At 35.8% G+C, this 25,894-nt stretch overlaps 1 protein-coding gene across 1 annotated transcript in view; it reads right to left on the reverse strand.

Moving 5' to 3' along the window:
- SOS2 (SOS Ras/Rho guanine nucleotide exchange factor 2) overlaps positions 1 to 22,256 on the reverse strand; it is an 81,731-nt gene extending 59,475 nt beyond the window's left edge. The window contains exons 1-4 of the mRNA XM_019725650.3: positions 21,980 to 22,256; positions 4,408 to 4,533; positions 1,794 to 1,925; positions 745 to 909 (exon numbers count right to left, since the gene is read on the reverse strand). Coding sequence (XP_019581209.1) covers positions 745 to 909; positions 1,794 to 1,925; positions 4,408 to 4,533; positions 21,980 to 22,066 — 510 coding nt within the window. The 5' untranslated portion in view covers positions 22,067 to 22,256. The remainder of the gene's footprint in view (positions 1 to 744; positions 910 to 1,793; positions 1,926 to 4,407; positions 4,534 to 21,979) is intronic.
- Positions 22,257 to 25,894: the final 3,638 nt, after the last annotated feature.

Raw genomic sequence — 25,894 nt, forward strand, 5'->3', positions numbered from 1 at the left:
TCACCCTTAGAGATCTAGTTGAGGCATCTTCTTTCTGAAATACTCCTCGTATCCCCTACACCAGAGTTGATCACTTTCTCCACCGTAGTGCTGACTTGTTTAATAGTTTTAATTGCATTGTGCTACTTATTTGTTTACAATATTTTTATTTCCCACTAAAATAAATTCTTTCTAACAGGGATTACTGACTGGCCCATAAAAGGTACTCAAAAATACTGATTTAAAAAGGAACAGACGTAGAAAGGGAAGAAAAGGAGGAGAGAAAAAAAGTACTCAATTTCTTTCCTCAGTAGCTTATAGCCAGAAAGGAAGAAGTAGGCCAAAAAAATTATCAGGATAAAGTAACTTTGGCATTGCAATGTCTTTTTCTCTCTACCTGTGTCCCATTAAACTACTCTATGAAACCAAAGTATGTTTTTCAAAATTACTACAAATACTTGAAAGCATCTAAATATTCTGTATACAGTTTCTTTCTAAAAATATAAAACTCAAAGTGCTTTTCTTAAACTGGTTGAAGGCTTTGGATGTAAAAGATTCTTGATGGAGAAAAGAGATTCCCATCCTATCACATGCTGAAAAAATCTGGAAATATCACCGTCTGTAAAGCCAGCATTTTTCTGTCTTTCAAATCCAGGAATTATAAGTTACTAATATAATGATGTATTTAAAAAGAGGGAGGTAGAAGACACATACGCATACAGTCACTACTATTCAAGTTAAGTTTAAATACCTTTTAACACTTACCTTATCTGCACACATTGACACTTTAATGTCCTGTTGAGATATTTCATAATGTCGAATATTGAAAACATAATTACCAGCCAATTTCAAAATATCAGCTGAGATATACTCTAGGACAGCCACAATATATAAGGACACATGGTAGTCCACTTTGTACCCTAAAACTTCCTGTGGGAAAAAAATAAACAATTTAATTCTAAAAAATGGCTCTATAAGTACCAATTAAACACTTAAAAATTTCATTTAACATTCTTACTTGTAAAGAATTTTCTATAAACCAAGTGTCTAAATTTACTGGTATCACAGGATATAAAATGAGTTGTTGGTCCCAGTATCAGGGGCTTTTTTAAAAGAGGTATCTAACCTAACAAATCTGCCTTTAGTATCAAATAAGAAGAGATAGTTAATTCTAATATACGAGTAGAAATCTTGGTCTGGACTTCAATTAAAGCCTCGTAATCAATACATTATCCAAACCCATTTGACAAGTATCACCATCTTCAAGGACCTTGCTTTAACCAATACCCTCAAATTACAATGGTTTCTATTGAGAGGATATGTGATCAGGGTGGGGTGGGGGGTCTTGAAATTGCTACCAAAGGATATTCAAATCCATGTACACCAAGTATTTTCTATAGGCTAAATAATATTCTGTAGTCTATTTTCCAATGTATATAAAAATACCTGTGATAAATACAGATTAATTTAAAAATAGTTCTGAACTCACAGTAGCTTTTGACATTATATATTTTCTTAATCAAGAAAAGGCTGAAAATCAGTTGGTGTAGTAGACATCAGAAGATGTCACAAAGATGCATTAGTGTTTATCATTAACTTAATATTATTTGAAAGGCAATCTGATTTAATCAAAGTACATTTATTTTTATTTTGTACACATATTAACAAATACATATGTTTGTGTAAGTATACACACATGCAAGTGCACATGTACAATAACACAGACCATGCTATATAAATACTATACGCACCAATACTATATAAAGTATGATTTGTTATTAAGAACTTCCCTAAATTTTTTTTTTTTTTTTTACCTTCAGTGAAGGATGGATTTTGTCCACAGGCAGTAAGAGAGGATTTCTTCGTTTTCGTTTCTCTATGGCAGACTGTGCATCAGCAATAGCCCATTTATCAATTGGATGAGGAAAAGTCTTTTGAACTCGTTCCTGTTCAGATCATAGCAGTACTATAGTTAACAGAAGTGCTCATAAATAGAAGATTCATACAAAATTAAACTTTGTCACCATCCTTAATGCTAGCAGATAATAGTAACATAACATTTGATTCCTGTAGTAAGTAAAATTAAAACAAATAGATCAGCAGGACTATCAAGATTTTTCCACATAATTCCCCTGGGTAAAGAAAAAGGTGAAATTTTAAACAGAAAACTTTAAGTATAAGCATAACTAAAATGGAACTGAGAGAAAGAAAAAGTATTAGGTTAATGCAAAAGTAATTGCAGTTTTTACAATTTTTAACCTTTTAAACCACAATTACTTTTGTACCAACCTAACAATAATATTAGGAGAGATTAAAGCTAGCATCAAATAACTCAGTGATCTTACAGTAAGGTTTCTAGGGTTAAAATTGTTTACCTAGCAGAAGTTGTCAATTCATTATTAGTAATTATTATTCAGTCACTTTCCTTTTGCTAATCTTAGAGCTTCAAATATAGAGGAGAGTTTTACAAAGAAGAGATGTTATGTACCTCTTAAAGGATCAAGTGGGAGGCAGAGTTCAGAATGGCTTAAGGAAATACACCTCTTGGCAAAAACAAAAAAATCCAGGCCTTTGAGGTTACTATTGTGGTTCATCTAATCTTAGTGACTGGCATGAATAATGAGAAGTAATAACAATGGAATCAAACACCAATTTAGAATTTCCTATTTTTAAAATTATATTCTCAGCTTTAAGCACACTTATCTACTGAGAAGTGTGCTTTTATTATATTTACTTAATGCCTAATTCTTACAGCAGAAAAGAGGGAAATATGTTTTAATTCCCAGAATTACTAAAAGCTTAACTGCTCAATTATTCCAAATTCAGATTTTCTTTCATACTGAAAGTTGTTGCCTTATTATAGAAACAATTTTCAAAAGAAATGTGATGTAAACAGTAACGTGATGTAAACGTATAGCGCAAAATTTATGAAAGCTATACTGACAGATATTTCTAAAAATCTAAAGATACTCTCATGTAAGCAAGCCAAAACATGATCTTTTAGAGGGGTGTGTATGTATTTATTTGTGTGTGTGTGTGTGTGTGTGTGTGTGTGTGTAGTAATCAATCAATCAATATCCTTAAGATTTATACTAATCCTTTATCGAGGTAATATTCACATGCAGTAAAATGCATATATCTGAAGTGTACAATTCAATGAGTTTGAGAAAAATGCTTACATGTGTGTAACCATCACCCTAATCAAGATATAGGATACTTCTATCATCTCAATCTCCACACCCTACAGGCAGCCACCCACCATCCTGACGTCTATCACCATTAATTTTAGCTGTTTCTGAATTTCATCTAAGTGGTAACACACAATACATACTCTCTGGGGTCTGGCTTTTTTTGCTCTATATATTGTCTGTGTATTGTCGCTATGTTACTACATGTATTAATAGTTTGTTCTTTTATATTATTGCTGGGTAGTAGTCCATCTTATGAATCAACTAAAATTTGTTTACCCATTTTCTTGTTGACTTAAATTTGAGTTGTTTCCAATTTTTGGCTATTATGAATAAAACTGTTTGGATAAGTCTTTTTCTGAACATATATTTTTATTTTTCTACGGTTAAATAATACCTAGGAGTAAAACTGCTGGGACATAGGCTAGATATATATTTAACTTTATAAGAAACTGGCAAACAATTTTCCAAAATGGTTATACAATTTTACACTTCCTCTAGTAAAGAGCTCTAGGTGCTCTTATCTCATCAGCAATTGGTGTTATCAGTCTTTAATTTTATTCCATTGGGTGAATGTGAAATGGTATCTCATTGTGGTTTTAATGCTATTTCTCTGATGACTTATGAACTTGAGCACCTTTTCATGTATTTATTGGCCATCAGCAGATCTTCCCTTATGATGTGCCCATTTGGCTGAGCAGGGTGTTGTTGTTTTTTTTATTACCAATTTGTAGGAGTTTTTAACATATTCTGGATATAAGACCTTTGTAAGGAAAACATATTGCAAACATTCTCTCCTAGTCTATAACTTATACCTTTTTTTCTCATTAATTTTATTCGTTAATATTTACTGCATTTGAGTCCTCAGTAAAAAAAATTTGCTTAACCCCAGGTTATGAATATATTCTTCTGCATTTTCTTCCAAAAATTTTATAGTTTCAGCTTTTATGCTTAAGACCATGATCCATCTTGAATTAATTTTTGTGTGAAACAGGTTTAAGGGTTTTCTGCCCCATAAATTTATCCAGTTGTTCTAGCATTTTTTTTTGCTGAAAAACTTTCCTTTCCCCACTGAATTGCCTTGATATCCTTATCGAAAATGAACTGACTACATGTATATATCCCATATGATTTCAATGGTTTTAGATTCCAGAATAATGTAGAATAATATATATTTAGGTTCAAAAATTAATTTGTACAGTGGTTCAGTGACTTTTTGAAATAACAAAATAGTTTTTACCTCCACATCTTGAACAGTCCTTGGTTGTGCCATGCATAATTTATTAAGCAGCTGAAAAATCAACTCTTCAATATAATAGAGAGACTCTTCAGTAGCTGAGAGATTGGGGTGTACTTGCTCCTGAACCTTTAAAAATAAAGTTCTCAATTAACATACAGGCCAAATAGTATTTATTGAACAAATGTCAGAGAATCTTATATATAATTAATATTTTACTAAAATGGTTATTCAAATACAGACATAAAACATAAATAAAAAAAGCACCTGTATTTATTGGTCTCTGTAAACTTTTATAACCCACAGTGCAGTGGTTCTTAAACTTCTTTGGATCCTATGAAAATCTTTTGGCCCCTTTCCTCCTTACCACTCAAAAAGCATATACACAGAAAATGTTCTATATAATTTCAGAGAAATCATATATATATATATATATTCATACATATATATATGACCTGAAATTAACTAATATATCTACTAAAAATCTATGAACACTAGGTCATGAATCCCAGCAACAGAGGCATCTGAATAACCATTCTACTTCACAAATTATAGGCCTGCTCTATGAAGAAGTAGATGCCAGTCAGCTTTCTTTTACAGTGGTACAGGCTCCTAATTATCGCCACATAGCTGTACTGAGCCATTTTTGTTGTTAAATTTCTTAAAGTCAGAACCTAGTCATCTGTCCTAAAAAATTATCTAGTCAAACTGAATAAGAGTAATAATAAGGTAAAAGATAGTACCTACCATATAGCAGGTATCATGTAAATATTTGTTGAAAGAATGATTTCTACTATTGTAACTTTATGCCATGGTATTAGGAGCATGTAAGCACCATTGACATAAAAAAATGGAAATTTTAAATAATCAGTTATTTTGAAAAATTGATTCAGTAATTAAAAACCTTCCCGCAAAGAAAACAGGGTGAAGTTGACCACTTCATCTAACGTCTCAAAATTTAGCATAAAATTGTCATTATAGCCTCCTGCAACTTTTAAGTCCATAAAGTCTTTGGGTGACATCCCTTCTTTCATTTACAATATTAATTATTTGTGTGTTTATTATTTTTCTTGAGAAGTCTCTCAGAGGTTTATCAATTTTATTAATCTTTTCAAGAACCAACTTTTGGCTTTGTTAATCCTGTTTTATGTTTGTTGTATGTTTCATTTATATCAGTTTCATCTTCATTTTTTCTTCTGCTTTTTTTTTAGTTCTTTTTTCTAACTTCTTGAGATGTATACTTGGTCATTATTTTTCAATCTCTATTCTTTTGTAATATGTATATTTTCTCTAAGAACTACTTTTGTAAAAATCCCACAGATTCTGATATGAAATATTTTTGTAGTCACCCATTTCAAAATTGCTTCTAATTTCCACTATGTATCTTCTTTGATCTTTAGAACTTAGAAATATGTTTCTCAATTTCTAAACATAGGGAATTTCTTAAAGTTATTGTTTTTCATGTATAATCACACATTGTGGTCAGAAAACAAACTTTCTATGATTTCAATTTTCTGAAATTTGTTGGGTCTAGATGGCTTCACTGACAAACTCTCCAACATTTAAGGAAGAAATGCAACAATCTTAAGCAAACTTTCCCAGAAAAAGAACAAGAGAGACTTCCCAACTTATTTTGAGAGTAGACTTGATATAAAAACTCAAAAAGAAAGATGCAAATTATACAACATAACTAAGCTGAGTTTATCCCAGGAATGCAAAGTTGGTTTAATGTTGGAATACCAAGTAAAGTAATTCACCATGTTAACAGATTAAAAGGGAAAAACAATACGATCATCTCAACAGATGTAGAAAAAGTATCGAAAAATATTCAACATTCATTCATAGTGAAATCTCTTAATGAACTTCCTCAATTTGATAAAGTATATCTATTTAAAAAAGCTACAATAAATATCATAGTTAATGGTTAAACACCGAAAGCTTTCCTTTTGAGATCAGGAAAAAGGCAAGGATAATTTTATCATTTCTATTCCACATTGTACTGGACGTCCTAGCTACTGCACTACAGCAAGAAAAACAAATAAAATTATAAGAATTAGAAAGGAAGAAACAAATTTGTAGATGATTTGATTGCCCATTATAATAGTTAATTTTATGTGTCAACTTCTGGGCCACAGGGTACCCAGATAGCTGGTTAGACAGTTTTTCTGAGTGTGTCGGGAGGGTGTTTCCGGATGAGATTAACATTTGAATCAGTAGACTGAATAAAGCAGATTGCCCTCCCCAATGTGGGTGGACTTCATGCAATCTATTGAAGAGCTAAACAAAATAACAGCTAAGAATTTTTTCTCTTTGTCCAGGTCTTTGACCTGGGACTTCAGTCTTCTCCTGCCTTTGGACTAGGACTTGGACTAGAACTATACCTGCAGCTCTCCTGGGTCTTCCGCTTATTGACTGCAGATCTGGGATTTCTGGGCTTACATGAGTGTGAGTGTGAATGTGTGTGTGTGAGAGTGTTTCTGAGTATGAGTGTGTGTGTGTGTGTTTCTCTGGAGACCCCAGACTAATACATCCATGAAGGAAAATCAAAATATTGTACAAATTATTTGAATTCATAAAAAATACAATTTTATTCTATGTAACAGCATCAAAGTTAGAAAACAAAATTTAAAAATATCATCTACAACAGAATAAAAACCATATCATATACCTTGGAATAAATCTTACAAAAGCATAAGATCTCAAAGGAGAAAACTATAAACTGTGGAAAAATTAGAGATGCAAATAAATGAATTATACTACCATTTTCATGAATTATCAGACTTAATATTGTAAATATGTAAATTCTCCTCAAACTGATCCAGGGAGTTAATAAAACCACAGTCAAAACCAAACAGGTTGTTATGCTGAAATTGACAAGATAATTTCAAAACTTATGTAGCAATGCAAAAAGCTAAGAAAATCAGTCGCATACTCTTAAACAAGTACATATACTTTCTCCAATTGTTATTGGGATTTATTACAAAGTTACACTAATAAGAATGTGATATTGGTATAATGATAGAATGGAACAGAAGAGAATACAGAAACAACTCCACAGATTTTACAACAAAGGTGATACTATAGAGCATGGTTGGGGGGGAAGTGTTGTGGGAAGGCAGGGGAAATAAATTAATAGTGAACAACTGAATACCCATATGGAGAAGAATAAAACAACTATTTATACTTTACACAAAAATCGATTCTAGTTGGATTTTTAGACCTATTAAATTGAGTTCTAAGCATGTAAAACAAGGTATCTTCATGACTTCACAAGAAAGGATTTCTTAAAGAGGACACAAAAATTACTACCCTTAAGTAGATAGATAAACTTAACTGCATTAAAATTTTAAAATCATATTCATCAAAAGATACCTTTAAGGAATTAAAAAGGCAAGTTACAGAGTTGGGAATAGATCTATGTTACCACATAAAACAAAAGGGCTCATATCTAGAATATATAAAGAACTCCTAAATATTCAAAAGGAAAAAAATGATAAAAATCCCAATTTAAAAAAATGGGCAAAAACACTTATAAACTAGCAATTCACAAAAGAAATTCAAATGGCCAAAACCGTAAAAAGGTGTTCTAGCTCTTTAGTAATCAGGGAAATGCAAGTTAAGCCACAATGAATCTTATCCACTCACCAGACGACTAAATTAGTGAGTCTGATAATACCAAATACCGGTGATTATGTGGAACAATGGGAACTCTCACACACTGCCACTGGAGTACAAAATGGCTCCATCAGTTTACAGCAAAGTTTATGGCTTTAGAAAACTTTGCCACAATCTACTAAAGTTCAATATATGCATACTCTAATACCCAGCAATTCCACTACTGGATATATATATACCAGGGGTGCCAGAAAAAATGTATACAAGTGGAGACTTTGGTCAGCATTGCTCAAGCAGTAGTTTGCCGTAATCAGAAGTGTCTGGAAGCTGATGGTAACAACCACTTTGAGAACCTCTTGTAAATGCAGAAGTTAAACATGACTTATATTCATCTTTTGTTATTGTCATATATTATTACAATTTTAATACAGTTTTCCTTTCTTAAAATGTGTATACATTTTTTTGGCATCCCCTGTATATATCCTTTAGAGTTACACAGTCCAATATAATAGACACTAATCACACGTGGCTATTGAGAACCTGAAATGCAGCTCCACTGAACTAAGATGGGCTATAATAGCACAATACATATCAGATGTTAAAGATTTAGTATAAAAAAAAAGAATATCAAGTATCTCAATAATTTTTAAACTGATTACATGCTGAAATGATTAAATTTATTTGGTTAAATAAAATATACTAAAATCAGTCTCATCTGTTTCTTCTTCCTTTTTAAATGTGGCTATGAGGAAAAATTTAAATTACATGTGTGGCTTACATTATATTTCTGTTAAACAGCACTGCGTAAATAAGCATACACGTTTACCAGAAGACCTGTGTAAGAAGGCTCATAAGTAACATTAGTAATACCCTCAAACTAGAAAGAAACTCAAATATCTATCTAGAGTCGAAGAGATAAATTATGGCATATTCATACAATGGAATATAGATACAGTTTGCGTGTACACACACACACATACACACACAGAGAATAGCTATAGCTATATAAAATGTGGATATACCTTCAAAATAATGTTGACAGAAAGCCAGATATAAAGAATAGATACAATGGGATTCCATTCACGAGTTCAAGATGAGAAGAAAATTAAACTGTAGTGTTTAGGAACACATGTTTAAATGGTAATACGACAAAGAAAAGCAAGGTAGTTATTGCCATAGAAGTGGTTATCTTTCAGAGACCTCTATTGAGAAAAGTGCTAACAATGAGCTGTTTCTAACCTGGGTGATGATTAAATTGTATATTCATGTTTTATTCATTTTCTAGTTGTGTGTTATACCCTTCACCATAGATACGGTTTTTAAAAGTTAGAGAATCCTCTAGCAAACAGAAAATCGAGGGGAGATATTATTAATAAGTCAAAAGGGCTCTCCTAGTCCCCACCTCAATGAATGCAAATAAAATGTAAAATGTCAGAACACTGGAGACAAAGAGAATATCCTACATGTTACATACAAACAAGTAGACATTAGACTAGCTCCAGACGTCAACAGTAATACTAGAAGCTAGAAGGCAATGATTTCCAACCTAGAATAAGATCCTAACAAACAAACAATCGATCAAATGTCACAGTAAAATGAAGACATGCTCAGGCAAAACAAGGTCAAACATTTTATCCCCCACATACCCTTTCTCATTAAGCTTCTACATTTTGTACCACACCAAAACAAGAATATAAATCCAGAGAAAAATATAGGTTAAGGGAAATGAAAGAACCAATACAGAAGACCAAAGGAACGCCCAGGATGAAGTGAAGACAAATTATAAGATGAGAGCTGTACAACAGGCATATAAGTCACCAATCCAAACTGGAGCCAATCAGAAGCTCTGGGAGAAAATGCCAAGAAGATGAAATTGATAGAGTTATTTAATGGATCTAAAATCTTGAAAGGATATTTAAACAACTGCTAGATATTTTGAGCTTGAATTAATTACACAGAAAACTACATAAACAAGAAAACATTAATTCCAATAAAAGTAAACGGTTATGTAGAAAAGAAAAAGTGGTTTAACTATCAAATAGCATCTAAAGTCATAACGTAAACTTTTAATACTGATCCAACCAAAATTAAGATATAACCATGGGGTTGGTGGGAAGGCAAGAAGTATGTTTGTGTGGTAAGGTATATATGGTTGTAAGAAGAAATGTATATGTGTATTAAAGAATAGTAAATCCTTACCATCCATGCTGGGAAGTCAACAGATAATATCCAAAAGAGAAAAATCAAGAAGTAGCAATATAAGCCCTTTTTTTCTTAGAGATATGGAATACTGAAATGAATCACTTTGAAAAATAAAAGTGATTGTCCCTACGAAGCAGAAACTTTTGTAAATAGAGACAAGGTACTGCTATTTTTCCATAACAAGTCTTACAGAACTAGTTATTGTTTTATTTGCATGAATAATTTTGACACAATACAAATTAATTTATAAAGAAACATAATCTGAAGTGGGAAAGGAGGAAGGACACATGAAACTGGAGACAATAAGTAAAGACAATTTTTTGAAGAAGTTTGGGTAAGAAGAGTTTAAGTAAGGCAGTTGAAAATTCATATAGGACCAACATCCAAAAAGCCAGGCTTTATCATTTTTATAAATTCAAAATAGATTTGGGAGAAATAAGTATTTCCTTTTATATCTTGCACTTTAATATGACAAGAGGAAACTTTACATTTTACTATGTTTTCATTAGATTAATATAATAAAAAAAGACTTTCTTTTTTTATATAAAACAAACATTTATATTGGAAGTTCAGCAATGGAGTTCATAAGGCTGTTTTCTATAACATTCTTGCATAAAAGCCAAAGACCCTACTCTATGAAAATGTGCATCAAAATTAAGATTATGTCTAATTTGGATAAAGTTTTTTCTTCCTATGATTATAATTTTAGTAAATAACCTGCCAAGCAACTTCAACATTGAGCATCAAAATTTCTTATGCCAAACTTCTTGAAGTAATTGCAAACTTCAAAATCATAAAAACAAACATATAATGTTAAAATCCCACACATAAATACTAATAGGACATCAAGATGACAATGAAAAATAACAATTCTTTGCACTTCGACAGTATTTACTATCTCAGCACCCTAAGAGACAATAAATGTAAAATTACCACATCAGAACAAAGTCACCAGCATATTTTTCTGAAAGACTAGTCAGAAAAAGAGCAATTAAAATAATTTTCAGTCTTCAACAGTAGACTAACAAGTCAGACCTGTATTTTAGTTACATCATATTTTCAAATTGCCAGAAGGTATTTCCTTATACATACACTGTAAACAGAATAGTCATACTATATATCCAGGCATAGACATATATAAAAGCATTAAACTTTATTTTTTACACTGATAAACACTAGATTTCACAAGTTTCAGAATGTTATTTCCTAATTTATATTTTTCAGTTCTCCATATTCATAATCAAATAAAAATTCCTGCTAGTGTATTTCTTCAATCAACTAACATTTGAGTTTCTGGTACAATGTAGAAATAAATTCCTTTGGCTATACAGCCTGACTGACATTTATTTATACCAAATTCTTTATTCCATTGCCACAATTTCTTCATTCCATTGCCAAGGATGCAAATATTAAGAATACTGGAAGTTTTGTTTGTTATTACTTAAAATTCATTTTGAAAAGAAAAACAAGGGGTTCTATTAATAGAAATTGACAAGCTGATTCTAAAATATGTAGAGAAATATAAAGAACCTAGATTAGCCAAAGCAATCTTGAGAAAGAAAAAAAATTCAAAAAAAACAACAAATGCCATTCTAAAGAGATATGCTAACAAATACAAAACATTGCTGATAGAAATTTTAAAAGACCTACATAAATGTAAAGATTTACATTATGGGTTGCAAGACTCAATATGGTTAAGATGTCAATTCCTCTCAAATGATCTATAAATTCCACACAATCCCAATCAAAATTCCAGCAGGTATTTTTTGGAAATTGCTATGCAGATTTCAAAATTCTTATGGAAATAAAAAAGTCATAGAATGACCAAAACAAATCTGAAAAAGAACAAAGTTGAAGAGCTCAAACTGCCTGATCTGAAGAATTTTTATAAAGCTACAATAATCGAAACAGGGTGGTACTGATGTAAAACGATAGGCAGAAAGATCAATGGAACAGAGAATCCAGAAATAAAACCATACACATATAGACAAATGATTTTTGATAAAAGCACAAAGGCCTTTAGGAAAGGATAAAGCACAGCTTCTTTAATAAGTGGTGGCAGAACAACCAGATATCCATAGGCAAAAACAAACAAACATAACATATACAAAATTCTCATCAAATATAAAAATTACCTCAAATAGATGATAGATCTACATGTAAAACCTAGAACTACAAAACTTCTAGAAGAAAAAAACAGAAGAAAAATTTTGTAACCCAGGGTTAACTAAAGATTTCTTAGATGTTACACTAAAGGCACAGTCTCTACAAAAGCAAATGGATAAATTGGACTTCATAAAAATTTAAAGCTTTTGCTCTTCAAAAAATATTATCAAATATACGTTAATGGAAAGAGAACTGACTCTGGGTGGTGAACACACAATGTGACATATATATGGATGATGTATTACAGAATTGTACACCTGAAATCTATGTAACTTTACTAATGTCACCGCAATAAACTTTAATTAAAAAAAAATAATAATAATGTTAAGAGAATAAAAAGACGAGCTATAGACTATAAGAAAATCCTTGTATATATCTGATAAAGGATTTGTAGTCGGACATATAAAAAACTCTCAAAACTCAACTAAGAAAACAAACAACTCAACAAAAATAGGCAAAAGATCTGAACACTTCACCAAAGACAATATATGGATGGCAAATACGAACATGAAAGATGCTAAACATCATTAATCAGGGAAATGCAAATCAAAACCACAAGATACCAGTCCACACCTATTAGAATGGCTAAAATTAAATTAAATACCAAGTGTTGGTAGAACTAGAATTCTCATATATTGCTGGTGAGAATATAAAACCGTACAATAGTTTGAATGGAAAATAGTTTGATAGTTACTTAAAAAGTTAAACATACACCAACTATCTGAGCCAGCTACTCTGTGGTAATTATCCAAGAGAAAAGGAAATATGTGGCCACCAAACACTTGCACACAAATGTTTACAGCAGCTTTATCTGTAACAGCCAAGATCTGAAAATCAAAAGTACATCAACAGGTAAATGGATAAATGAACAGTCGATAAATAAATATTAGGTTGGTGCAAAAGTAACTGCGGTTTAAAAGGTTAAAAATAATTGCAAAAAACACAATTACTTTTGTACCAAGCTAATAAAATTCCTGGTAGCAAACAGATTTCTTGGCATGCTGAAATCTGGAGACTAAGAAAAACTGAGAATGCCATAACATTTGTTTTTATTTCACTGGATATGTAGCTGGAGAATTAGTTATACCATATAACATTGTACATGAGGAGATTCCCACTCAACATTCCTCTGTTCCCACTGTCTATTAATACTCACTTCTCCAGAGAGCATTTTGGTGGTTGCCAGATGGGAGAAGGCTTGGGGGGCATGTGTAAAAAGGGGAAAGGATTAAGATGTACAAATTGCCAGTCACAAAAACAGTCACAGGGATGTGAAGTACAGCATAAGGAACATAGTCAATAATATTGCAGTAACTATGTATGGTGTCACATGGGTACTAGACTTATTGTGATGATCACTTCGTAAGTTATATAAATGTCTAATCACTACATTGTACACCTGAAACTAACATAATATTGTATGTCAACTGTAATTGAAAAATAAAAAGGGACTTCTGGTCAAAAAGAAATTCACTTCTCACTTAGATTCAGTGCTCTGATTTAGGTACTTTCTTGACAGGTTTTCAATGTAAGTTTATTTAAAATGCAGATAACTACAGGTCAGGAATCTCATTCTGTTTAGCTTAATATTAGGTGAGGGCTTACCATAAAATAATCAAAACATGTAGAAAACACTGTTAACTGAAGCTAACGTTTTTTGTCATTAAAATTTTCCTTGACTGCCATCAAATGGTATATGATCTGTAAGCACCTTCCCATATAGGCAGGCAGGCCATTAGCCTGTGAAGCCAAGATAGAACAGGCTAGATCAATGGTTCCTAAGTTCCAGTGGCAGAGCATTTGGAAGTCACAGTACTCTCAGCAGAACATGAAATATTAAGATACTTGTATTTTATCAGAGTAAGCAGGGATAATGTTAGTATAAATTACTATAAAATTTAAAACGATAGGCACATATTGGTAAGAGAAAACAAAAAAATGCCATAAGCTGTTTTCCCTGTAAAACCTCTGTATCTCTTATTCATGTATTTTACAATGTTCCACTACTCACTAGTATGGTAGGTAAACTGCAGCAGGCAACGCCGACTTAAGAAAAGCTTATGAAAGAAAAAAAAAAAAAAATTGAAAAAAAAAATTAATGTTGGCCTCTTTTCCTGTGAACTGGAAACAGATCACTGTTACTAAATACATTTTATTCAATCAAAGTTTAAGACTCCTTGGGCCAAACACCCAAATCCTTTAGCATACTACCAAACTATCACGTGTACTCTTTCTTAAAGATTTGCCTGACAAGCTGTCTGCACTCAAGGAGTATAATGCAGATTCCCCTTTCCCACCTCTCTTTCACAACTGCCCTCCTCCCACTTTACTGAAGAAAAGCAGATCTCTTACTTATCCTGAATCTCACTATGGTGTGTTGCCCCGGTGTACAATAAAATAATAAATTCTAGGGCACTAAACAAAGAGACAAGTATAAACATTGTAATGCAAAATTTCCAACTGTTAAAAAAAATCACTTTTTCATATACCTATATTTTAAAAGGGTGAATGGTGAGTACCAAATTGTTATGGTCTTAAGATTTCATTAGATACAGACTGATGGAACCGTTTTATTTTAAAACATCAATATTTAGAATTCATAAAAAATTATTCCCTCTGCAATTATTTGAACTCAAAGATGAAAATTTTTAGATGTCAACACAAAATGTGTGAATTTTTCAAAATTATTTTGGGGATAAATAGCACGGAAAGAGAACTGACTCTGGGTGGTGAACACACAATATGATATACAGATGATGTATTACAGAATTGTACACCTGAAATCTATGTAACTTTACTAACAATTGTCACCCCAATAGAAACTTTAATTTAAAATTTAAAAAAAAAAAAAGCAAAAAAGTTAGAAAAACTCCTTTTCGGAGAAAGAATCAAGACTCAGTGTTGACTAGTTGTGAGCCTGGTATAAGAGGGAAGAGAAGGATGATGACAAGATTTCTGACTAGAGAACTGAGCATGTCACGTAATACGGGAGATGTAGTTTATGGAAGATGATATAAGCCTGCATTGGGGGGTTATGCTGTGAACATCTACATAGGAATGCCCAGGAAGTAGGGGATGTAGCAGTTTTAGATTGCAAGGGAAGGCCTCTTCAAGAAGATGATGCTTGCCTGAAGACTTAGGGGAGGTAAAAGGGCCACTCATGTTTTTATCCGCAGGATGGTGGTTCTAGGCAAGAGAAACAGCAAATACAAAAGTCCTTAGACTAGAACATATCTGTGTTGTAGGTACAAAGAAGCTAGTGTGGGGCAGGAGTAGAGGGAAAAAAAGGACAGTAATAAATGAGGTCAGTGAGATAAAAGGGGGAGGGAGGCATACTACAGAGGGCCTAGCAGGCCACTGAGAGGACCCTAACTTTTATTCTGAGAAGGAGGGAGAAAGTTTTGAACAAAGGAATTATAGGATCTCACTTATCTCTGTTGTGTAGAGAAAAGATTGAATGGGGCAAAGGTAGAAGCAAGGGAATCAGTTAAAAAGCTATCTTAACACTTCAGGAGATTGGTAATGGTGACTTGGTCCTAGGTAGAAGGAGAAAAGTGAAGAAATGGTAACTAAATATAGCTATAGTGTGATGCAGAGCTAAAAGGATTTGCTGCTAGCTTGGGTAGAGGTTATGAAAGACAGGATTCAAGAATAACTCAAGATTTTTATCTTGAGCAACTAGTAGGACGATGGAGCAGCCATTTACTGATAGGGGAAACATTACAAAAGGAGCAAGTTTGGGGGGGAAGAGAAGGAGTTCAGTATCGGCTGAGATACCTATCATACATCGATGTGGACATATCAAGAAAGAAGTTGAATACCCAAGTTCAGAAGACGTCTGAGCCAGAACATAAACTGGAAATCATCAGATACGGATGATATATGAAGCAATGAGACTGAGTGGGAGCTCCAAGAAATAGACTGTAAATAGAAATAGAAGTCCAAAAATTAAGCTCTGGGAGGTCAGGATGATGTCGGGGAAATGAGGAGGAATCAACAAAGGAGAAGACCTGGAAGGACTAGCCAGAGAGGGAGAAAGACAGCAGTTTGGTGTCCTGGAAACCAAACGAGGGAAGGATTTCAAGGAAGAAGAGAACAATTGTCAAATACTGATAATGGGTCAGGTAAGAAAGAATTACGAAGTGATATGAAAGTAAGAGGTAGTATTTGAATTTAATAAATTGATTTAACAAGAAAATTGGGGTACTGAAAACTTTATTTGGAAGATAATATGTATTAGTGCTCACATGCAGATCTTGATGTTATTTTGTGTTGCGTTGTCTCTACACATTAAATGTAAAGTGTAGAACACTTTATACATTTCAAAAGCTTTCTACTTAACTATCATATGTTCCTATGTAAAAAAAGAATTTTAGGTTGTTAATTTTTAATGTGACTACATGAGATAATGCTAAATCCATTAGTTCCATTAAAATTCCTTCCTGATTCAAATATGCAGGCTAACAGAGGATATAATCAAACTACTGTTCCCTTGAAAGAGAGGCCATGGTTAATATAAAAGACATATACTTGATTTATGTCAAGTGGTAACACAGGTAATGCTCTGCATACTCAGCATAAAATACTTTAATGGAATAGTATTGCTCCAAATATACCACACCAAAATTAAACTGAAAATAGAAGACGACAACTAAATCATGGCTGACAGGGAGCTAAATGCAGCAAGTTAAAATACATTCTTAATGCTCATCCAGTTCTGGCTGAACCCCTTGGGTCAGTTGGGGTCATTATTAGTTTGGAGTAATTCCAAATGATTCCCTGGAGTTCTGTTATATTCAGTGGCTTCAGGAAATCCAGAAGAGGCCTTATCTCACAAAAAAATCATAGGATCTCCTACTGGTTTCTAGCTTTCAGTTGGAGTGATCTTTTCAAAGTGATCTTTTGTTTGTTACATAAATAACCGCATAGGACTTTCTTAACCTGGTCTACCCTTGTCTCCCAACTACTCATCTCCTTCTTTTGACTTAGTCTTCGTTCTTTAAAGCAAGTCATGTTTCTGCCTTTCTCTTGGCCACAAATCCTTTCTCACTCTGCCTTTGTTTTGTTAATTCCTATTGACCTTTCAAATAACTATTTATTTTCTGTCTCTCCCTCAGCCATCATAAAGGAAGCTTTATGAGAGCAGGGGTCTTGCTATAACCTCAGAATCAAGAATAGTGCCTGTTTAGGGCAGCCAGTTAGCTCAGTTGGTTAGAGTGCAATACTCTTAGCAGCAAGGTTGCCGGTTTGAGCCCCACATGGGCCACTGTGAGCTGCGCCCTCCACAACTAGATTGAAACAACTGCTTGACTTGGAGCTGATGGAAAAACACACTTAAAATAAATAAAAGCTAAAAAAAAAAAAAAAAAAAGAGTAGTGCCTGGCACATAAGAGGTACCCAATAAATATTTGAATACGTCCTCCAGAACTCAGCACAACGTTACTTCCTTGACATTCTCAGGTCATTGACATCAATTTTATTTTCTCAAAGCACCCTACATTTTTCTCCTAGGCCCCAGGAAAGATAAAGCGCAAACTTCTAAAAATAGTTCCAAGCGACATCAGTACAAAGGCAGAAACACTAGAATCTTTCAGATTTCACAGAAGCATTTCTGAAACAACCCCACCACTACCACCATCCTCTTTCCTTGCCTGCTATTAATTAACTCAGACATTCTCTCACACCTCTTGAATTTTAGAGCGATATCTAAGAACAAATTGTAATGGTTGGGATGGGGAGTAGATATTTAACCTGAATCAAATTAGATTGAGGAACAAGTCAATTCAATCAATTCTTTTGAGCTCTCAACGACATTTGTAACTACAGATAATAAGATAACAGATATTTTCTTTTCCATGACTAGCTTAGTGAAGAACACCTTACAGACAGACATCAGGGACTAAAAAAACCTCCTAAAATGATATTAAGGCATGTTTCCCATATGCAGAATGCTTACACTGACTTTTCTCAGCATACAAATAGCACATGCACAAAATACCAAAGGCATTTCAAAAACACAGGTAATAAGCTGCATTTATAAATATATCCCATGCTCTTGTTTCTCCCAAGCAATACTGTTGCTTCAACATTCTTGGGGAATAGTGGTGAAGGCATTTATGATTCTGGCTCTTTTAGGTAAGATACATAATTTAGTAATAATGTTAACAATGCATGTATTATCCATTAGTAGTTAGTATCATTTTGTGGTGCTTTACCCTTTGTAATTCTGTATGTATTTAAATGCCCAAGGTGAAGTTTTGTTTTCAAAGTTAAAAAAAACAAACAAAACAGAAAGTTAAAGAACATATTTCCACTTCCAAAATTATTTTTCCATAAATCTATTTTTCAATGTTCATGTTTCTACGTAGTGAAATGAATATTTAATGTTGGTTTAAAAAAACCTCTTGCATTTTCAAAGTCAACAATGATGACTTTGCCAAACACACACACACACACACACACACACACACACACACACACACACACAATTTGGTTTTCATAAAAATTAGCCAAAACTGGAAAATAAGCAAGAGAGTTTACTAGGTGTTCATGAGTGCAGTGCTGTGCTGGAACCTTTGATTGCTCTCTACTGACTAGACTATTTTACAAATCTATAAGATTAATTTGAGATTTTTGTCTGGTACAGACGCAAATTCTAATCAGTGAAAAAGATAACCCAAAACTTACTGTTTACGTTCCTGTAGGATATTAACTAATTTTGTATCTAACCTGACAATCTTACCTTAATAGTCCTTTATTAAATTGCCTATAAATACTTACCTCTTCAAAGTTTCATATGAAATGGCTTTAACATGTTTTGAATTCCCTCATTCTGTAATGAGTTGAATCAAAATCATAGACACATGTTCATTTATATTTGGTCAGTGTCATGATTTCACCTTTCTGAAAATTATATTTTCAGTTTTGGAGGTTCCACCAAGATGCCCAGGTGGACTACCCTGACAGAGCCAACTAGACTACATTGCTTCTTACACACACACACACACACACACACACACACACACACACAAAGATATTCCTTCCAGAACTCTGAGTTCATAATTGCTCTCGCTTATATAAACCAAAACCTCAAAGTTCAGAATTTCGGTCTAGATGATAAACTCCTTTCAAGCAGGGCCTTTGCTTTTACTCATCTTTGTATTCTTAGGATCCAGTATGGTGCCAAGTACCTAAAATGTGTTCAACAAACGTTAAATGAAGCTAGAGTATACCACATGTTCAATAGCAACACCAACTGGAAGAGAAAAATCCTATTAATCTCTATTGCTCCTTCTACTACTAATGGTAGTAATCTTTGTAACTATCTGGTCTGCTGGAGGAAGGAAGCCAAATTTTAGATGCTTTGAACGTGAAGACAGAGCCTCCCCAGAAATGGCAGGGAATTCTCATTCTGCAAAGACATGAGTACACAGCAGAATTTAACACATCCTGCAAAGAGTGAACCTTGAGCTCAAGAGCTACAACTCGTAGCAGGCACTACAAACCTACATGTTGCAATACCAAAAATACCCAAATACCACAAAAATAGACATAATCCAAATTACTAACACCAAAAATTTCCCAAAAATATTTTAAAAATGGGTCTTCTGTGGGAATATACCTCAATTGTTAAATAGAAATTGGTTTCTGAATTCACCTCAAAAGACCGAATTTTCTTAGATGTATTTATTCCATAAGCAAAACATATACAAGAACTGTAGAATAAGACAATGCAGACCTACAAAGCACCTGAGTGCTAGGAAAATGAGCACAACATGTAACAGCAAAATTAAGTCTCAAAGCAATTGACTAGGATTGGATGCTAGTTCTGGCGTTGTTACCAGCCTAACCTGAAGAAATAAATCTGTATCTGTGCATGAAGGAATATTAGGGTCAAAGCTACCTATTGAATAAGTTATGCAACATATACTCAAATGCTATTTGCTATCAGAAAGTACTAATAGGTAGATACCTACATCACATTGCCAACAATACAGGCCTACCTGACAACTGCACTCCTACTTCTGTGTGGTAGAAGGGTCAATTACTATCTAAGCATTTCTTCCTTTGCTTTTAACTCTGGCCAGAGTTCATTATCACCACTCAGCACACTTTCCATTTCTTTCCCTCTCCTTATAATAGAATCCAGCTGCTCACGCAAGGAAGGTCAATTTAATACTTTAACACCTACCATGTTTCCCCGAAAATAAGACCTAACCGGAAAATACGCCCTAGCGTGATTTTTCAGGATGGCATCCCCTGAACATAAGCCCTAATGCGTCCTTTGGAGCAAAACTTAATATAAGACCCGGTCTTATTTTCAGGGAAACCTGGTATTATACCAGTGAAATGGTAACTGTCTAGCTGCCCTATTCAATTATATCAAGTTCTTTAAAAAGATACAACTTGGCCCAAGGAGGCAATATCTCCTTGTAAGAATTATGAAAATAATAGAATATCTGAAATTATGAATGCATGAGTAAATGTTTTTACCTTCAAAATATACTACTTCCTTTCATTTACAGAAATTTAATGTGTGTAGATTTAATTTCCAGTGCAATCTTTTAAATCAATGTTTATTTTTTCTTTATTATTTTAAAAATTTATTCTTGGTTATTTTGCACAAAAGGCAGGAGAGACTAAGTTTGTGTCAACTGCAAGGAAAGCCAAAGTTCAGCAGGCGTATCTGAACCTTGCACTCACTTACAGTCGTTAAATTTATCTTGACCTTACAAAAGGGTTTATTATAAAAACGATAATATGATTATTACCTAAATTCACAGATGAAGAGTCACATCATCTACAGGAGAGATACACCCTAGCGATGAACCCAAACTTAAAAAAAAGATTGATTTTTTTTTTTAATGAGCTACACATGTTTTGTCCTCTTAAAATGATTCCAAGTTCTGAATTGCACTCAGTGAAGAAACTGGCCAAATTTTATAGGGGAAATCTCTTGTAAACAGGTAGAACACCTTTTGCAGGAAGTGAGGAAGCACTTTAATGTTACCTCAAAAATTGTATATGGAACCGTATGGCTCACTGACATTTCACACATGTAAAACACTCATGTTACAAAAAAGCACTACCTCTTGAGTGGCCACCCTGCACAAGCAAATTGCCTAAGGAAAAACCCCCAAAGAACTTAATTAGAAATAATTACCCGGCCTGGAAATGCGCTTTTGTTTTAGAAACTGTCTAAATACCAGGGGACTTTCTCTTGCCCCAATCCAGCCTGAGGACAACAAATTGGTCAACGGCGGAAGTTGCCTGACGAAATGACTGCAACATGAAATCCAGTTTTATGATCATAACAAAACCTTCCTTCCGGGGCCAGGCCAAAAAAAAAAACTTGAGAAAAAGTCCTTTTGGATGCAACAGGCAATTATGAGCCCCCCACCCCACCCCGCCCCGTCACCAACCAGGGAGAAACAGCTCGGCCCTCGGCTCGAAGGACCCGAGACCGGGGAGGACATGCAGCTCCCCGTTAGAATCTCGGAGGGGCCGCGGGCCGGGTACCCCGCCCGCCTGCCGCCTGGCCGCTCCTGCACCTCCCTCGGCCCCCACGGCCGCCCAGGCATCAGCACTGACCTTCCGCAGGGCCGAGACCAACAGTCCCCGCCATTTCGGACTGTTCTCTTCGCTGAAGAACTCGTACGGCTGCGGCGCCTGCTGCATGGCCCCGGCGGCAGCTCCTCCGCATCGGGGGCTGTCCGCGGGCCGAGCCGGGCCGCTCGGGTGGCCTGACAGGCAGGGCGAGGGCCGGCTTGCCTCGCCAGCCGCCGCCGCCTCCCGCCTGGGCCGCAGCTACGGCCGAGGCGGCTCGGAGGCGGCGCCGGCGGGCGGGAGGGGGCTCCGGGGGCGGCTTCCTCGGCCCGGGTGGCCTTGCCTCGCGCAGCGTCCGCAGAGGAAGCGCGGCGGCCCCTGAGTCCGGGAGACACCTCCCAGCTGCTACCGAGGCGGCGGCCTCCTTTCCCGGCGGCGTTGCCTGCTTCTCAGGCGGCTCCTCCTCCTTTGTCTGGGTTCGCAGCCCCTCGCGGGTACGGCTGGCCTCGCCCTCGCCCTGACTCCCGCTACGGCGGCGGCGGGCGGAGAGCGGCGGCGGCGGCTCTTCTCCTCATCGCCTCATCCCCGCCCTCCCAACAGCAACGCCGCCCGGCCCGGCCTGCCCGAGTCACCTCCAGAGGACCCTGGGGACCGACCGGGCGTGTGCGTTGGGCGAGCAAGCCACACTCTGGCGCACACAGTGCTGGCGACCGTCGCCGCCCCTTCAGCAACCGCTCACAGCTCCCCAGGGCCGCCGCTGAGCTCTGGGTCCCAGCAGTCGCGGCTCGGCCCGCCCTCTCGGCCCAGCGCTCATTATCCCGGGTCGCGGGAGAAGCCCAACACCGAGCATGCGTGCTGCGAAGCCGGCACAGGCGCCGGCCCGGCGCGGGGGCGCGGAGACGCGGGGGCCCAGCCGTGGGAGTCTCTCTCCCGGGCGCTTGCTGGGAGCTCGTTCCAGACAGACTACCTAATTTACTGCGTTTTACACAGACTCTCCCTTCTCTCCATCTTCCCAAGACAATCCTGACTCGGTGCCACTCCTCGAGCGCCAGGACTTAAGTCGTGGGAAGCTGTATAGGGATGTGGCGAGAAAGGGGCATTCGGGCTTGACACGATATTTAACGTGTTTGTGTTCTACGTGGCTATACTATAAATAGGAGATAGTAACTATTTCATAGAGTGGTGTGTGGACAGAAGGAGGTGAGGAGTGGAAAGCCCTTACCACACAGTAGGGTCAGAAAAGGAAGGTGACAATCACGTTAATAAAGCTTGAACTTAAAGGTCCTTCACTTGCACGGTCCCCTATGTGTTTACAAAATCACATCGTTTTTGTAAGTCTTTCGAAAGGTATTTTTGAATTGTTTTCTTAATGCTGTCCTTCAAATTGTGTAGGCGTCAGGTCCCCAAAAGCCTGAATCCACACTTGGGGCCCAGCCATATTCAACAGCCACCGAAAAAAGATCTCCAGGCTGGAAGCTTTTCTGAGTTGAAGACATAGACTCTGAAAACTTTATCATTAGCATAAATTTTATCCCACCAAAGATGCTGAGCACATAAATTACAATAGCGTGAGGCTACCAGCAGTGAGGAAAGGAAAGGGAGAATACAGTGCAAAAAAATGTGCCTCACTTCAGTTCCAGGATCAGTAGCTGAGCAATTCCCTCCCCTATAAACAAGCACCATTTTGTCATTTGGACAAGATCAGAATGACAGAGTTAGAGTTGGAAAATTTAAGAGATCATTTTTCTAATCCAAGTGTCTAGTGAATCAAGAATGTCTCCTAATGGCAACATCCACATTCCCATACACTAGGGATAAAAAGTAGGATAGTGAAATGCTTGTATTTCTCCAATTAATCTTTCAATAAGTGAGGGCAACGACTTTGGTTTAGATAATCTTTACTTTTCTCTCCTGTTTCTGAACTCCAACCATAAACTACTAAGGTGTCCAACTACTAGACTGTGATTGTATTTTCTTATAGGAGAATAAAATTGTTGGTGGGAAGTTTCATTCTTGGCCAAAGATATTGGAAGCCTTTTCTAGGCCAACTCTGGCTTGAAGACACATTTTGTTTAGCCAAGAGTGTATTTAAACTTTTTAAATTGTTAACATTTTAAAATCAAGAGATTTCACATATCTGTATTTCCAGCTTCTCTTGACAAAGATCTGGCAACACTGGGCCCTGCTGCATTCCTACAAGGGAATAATCAGCAGGCGGTGGGTAGAGGCTGCCCTCTTTAGAAAAGTATGCCATCCCATTTCCAGTTGGCTATATTCCCCACCTGGCACTCTTCACCCTTTTATGTAACCTGCCTAGTCTCTACAGGCATCTGAGTTGTGATCTCTGGGCTAGGCAAACAGAAATGTGATCCACATGCTTGTGGAGGATAATCCAAGAATGACACCAGTAAAAAGTTTCCAAACAGACAAATGGGTCATCTAGAAAAAACTGTTGGATCCATACCTTCCACACACTACATTAGGATAAATTCCAGATGTCAAAGATTTAAATGTTAAAAAAAAACTATAGAATAATTTGTTTATAACTTGAGTACAAAATACCTTTCTACTAGGATATAAAATCTAGAAGATTGATACATTCTATTTTTAAAAATATATGGCAAGGGCCGGCCCGGTGGCTCAGGCGGTTGGAGCTCTGTGCTCCTAACTCCAAAGGCTGCCGGTTCAATTCCCACATGGGCCAGTGGGCTCTCAACCACAAGGCTGCCAGTTCAACTCCTCGAGTCCTGCAAGGGATGGTGCGCTCTGCCCCCTGCACCTAAGATTGAACATAGCACCTTGAGCTGAGCTGCCCCTGAGCTCCCAGATGGCTCAGTTGATTGGAGCAAGTACTCTCAACCACAAGGTTGCAGGTTCAACTCCTGCAAGGGATGGTGGGCTGCGCCCCCTGCAACTAGCAATGGCAACTGGACCTGGAGCTGAGCTGCGCCCTCCACAACTAAGACTGAAAGGACAACAACTTGACTTGGGAAAAAGTCCTGGAAGTACACACTGTTTCTCCATAAAGTCTGGTTCCCCCTACCCAATAAAATCTTTAATAAAAAAAATATGGCAAAAACAAAAAACACCACAAGCTAAGCCAAAGGCAAATGACAACTGGAAAAAAATTATTTGCCACTCATCTCCTAAAGAGTTAATATCCCTAATATCTTAAGAGTTCCTACAAATTAATAAGAGTAAGACTCACAAAAAAAGGATAAAGGATATGAAAAGACAGTCACAGAAAAAGGAAATCTCTCTTAAACACATTAAATATGCTCAACTTCACTCGTGTTATGCAAAATGCAAATTTAAATTATACTGTTATCATTTTCAACTATTTGAATCATACACATCAAAAAGTTGGATTATACACTATGTTGGTGAGAGTATAGAGAAACAGGTACTCCAATATATTATTGGTGAGAGCGTAAATTGGTTCAACCTCTATCAAGAACAACTTGACAATATATATGAAAGTTGTAAAGGCACATTCCCTTTGATCCAGTAAATTCTAGGAATATGTCCTAGGTATACTTGCTCAAATGTGAAATGACTTAGCACAAGGTTATTTATTGCAGTAGTTTGTTACAGCAAAAACAAAACAAAAATACCCTAGAAATAAACAACTTAAATAATCATCAGTAGGAATAAGGGACTGGCTCAACAAATAATAGTAAATCCATAGAATGGACCTATAAAGTCACTTAAAAAGAACCAGGCCACCATGTTGTGTTCAGGTCTCTTGAACTTGAACATTCTCAAAGATACACTACAAAGTGAAAAGAGCAGGATGTATAATATACTATTTAGAGTATTCTACCACTTGTGTAAAAAAAAAAAAAAAGGAAGGCAGTATTTTGTTACATATAAATATAGTATCTCTGCAAAGCTGCAGAAGGTAGTGACAATTCTTGTTGCCTCAGGGATGGTTGGTTGTACCTTTTTGTGACATTTAAA

The sequence above is a fragment of the Rhinolophus sinicus genome, chromosome 3 (genome assembly GCF_057876585.1).
Source record: "Rhinolophus sinicus isolate RSI-liver-muscle chromosome 3, RSI-T2T, whole genome shotgun sequence".
In the NCBI taxonomy this organism is placed as follows: domain Eukaryota; kingdom Metazoa; phylum Chordata; class Mammalia; order Chiroptera; family Rhinolophidae; genus Rhinolophus; species Rhinolophus sinicus.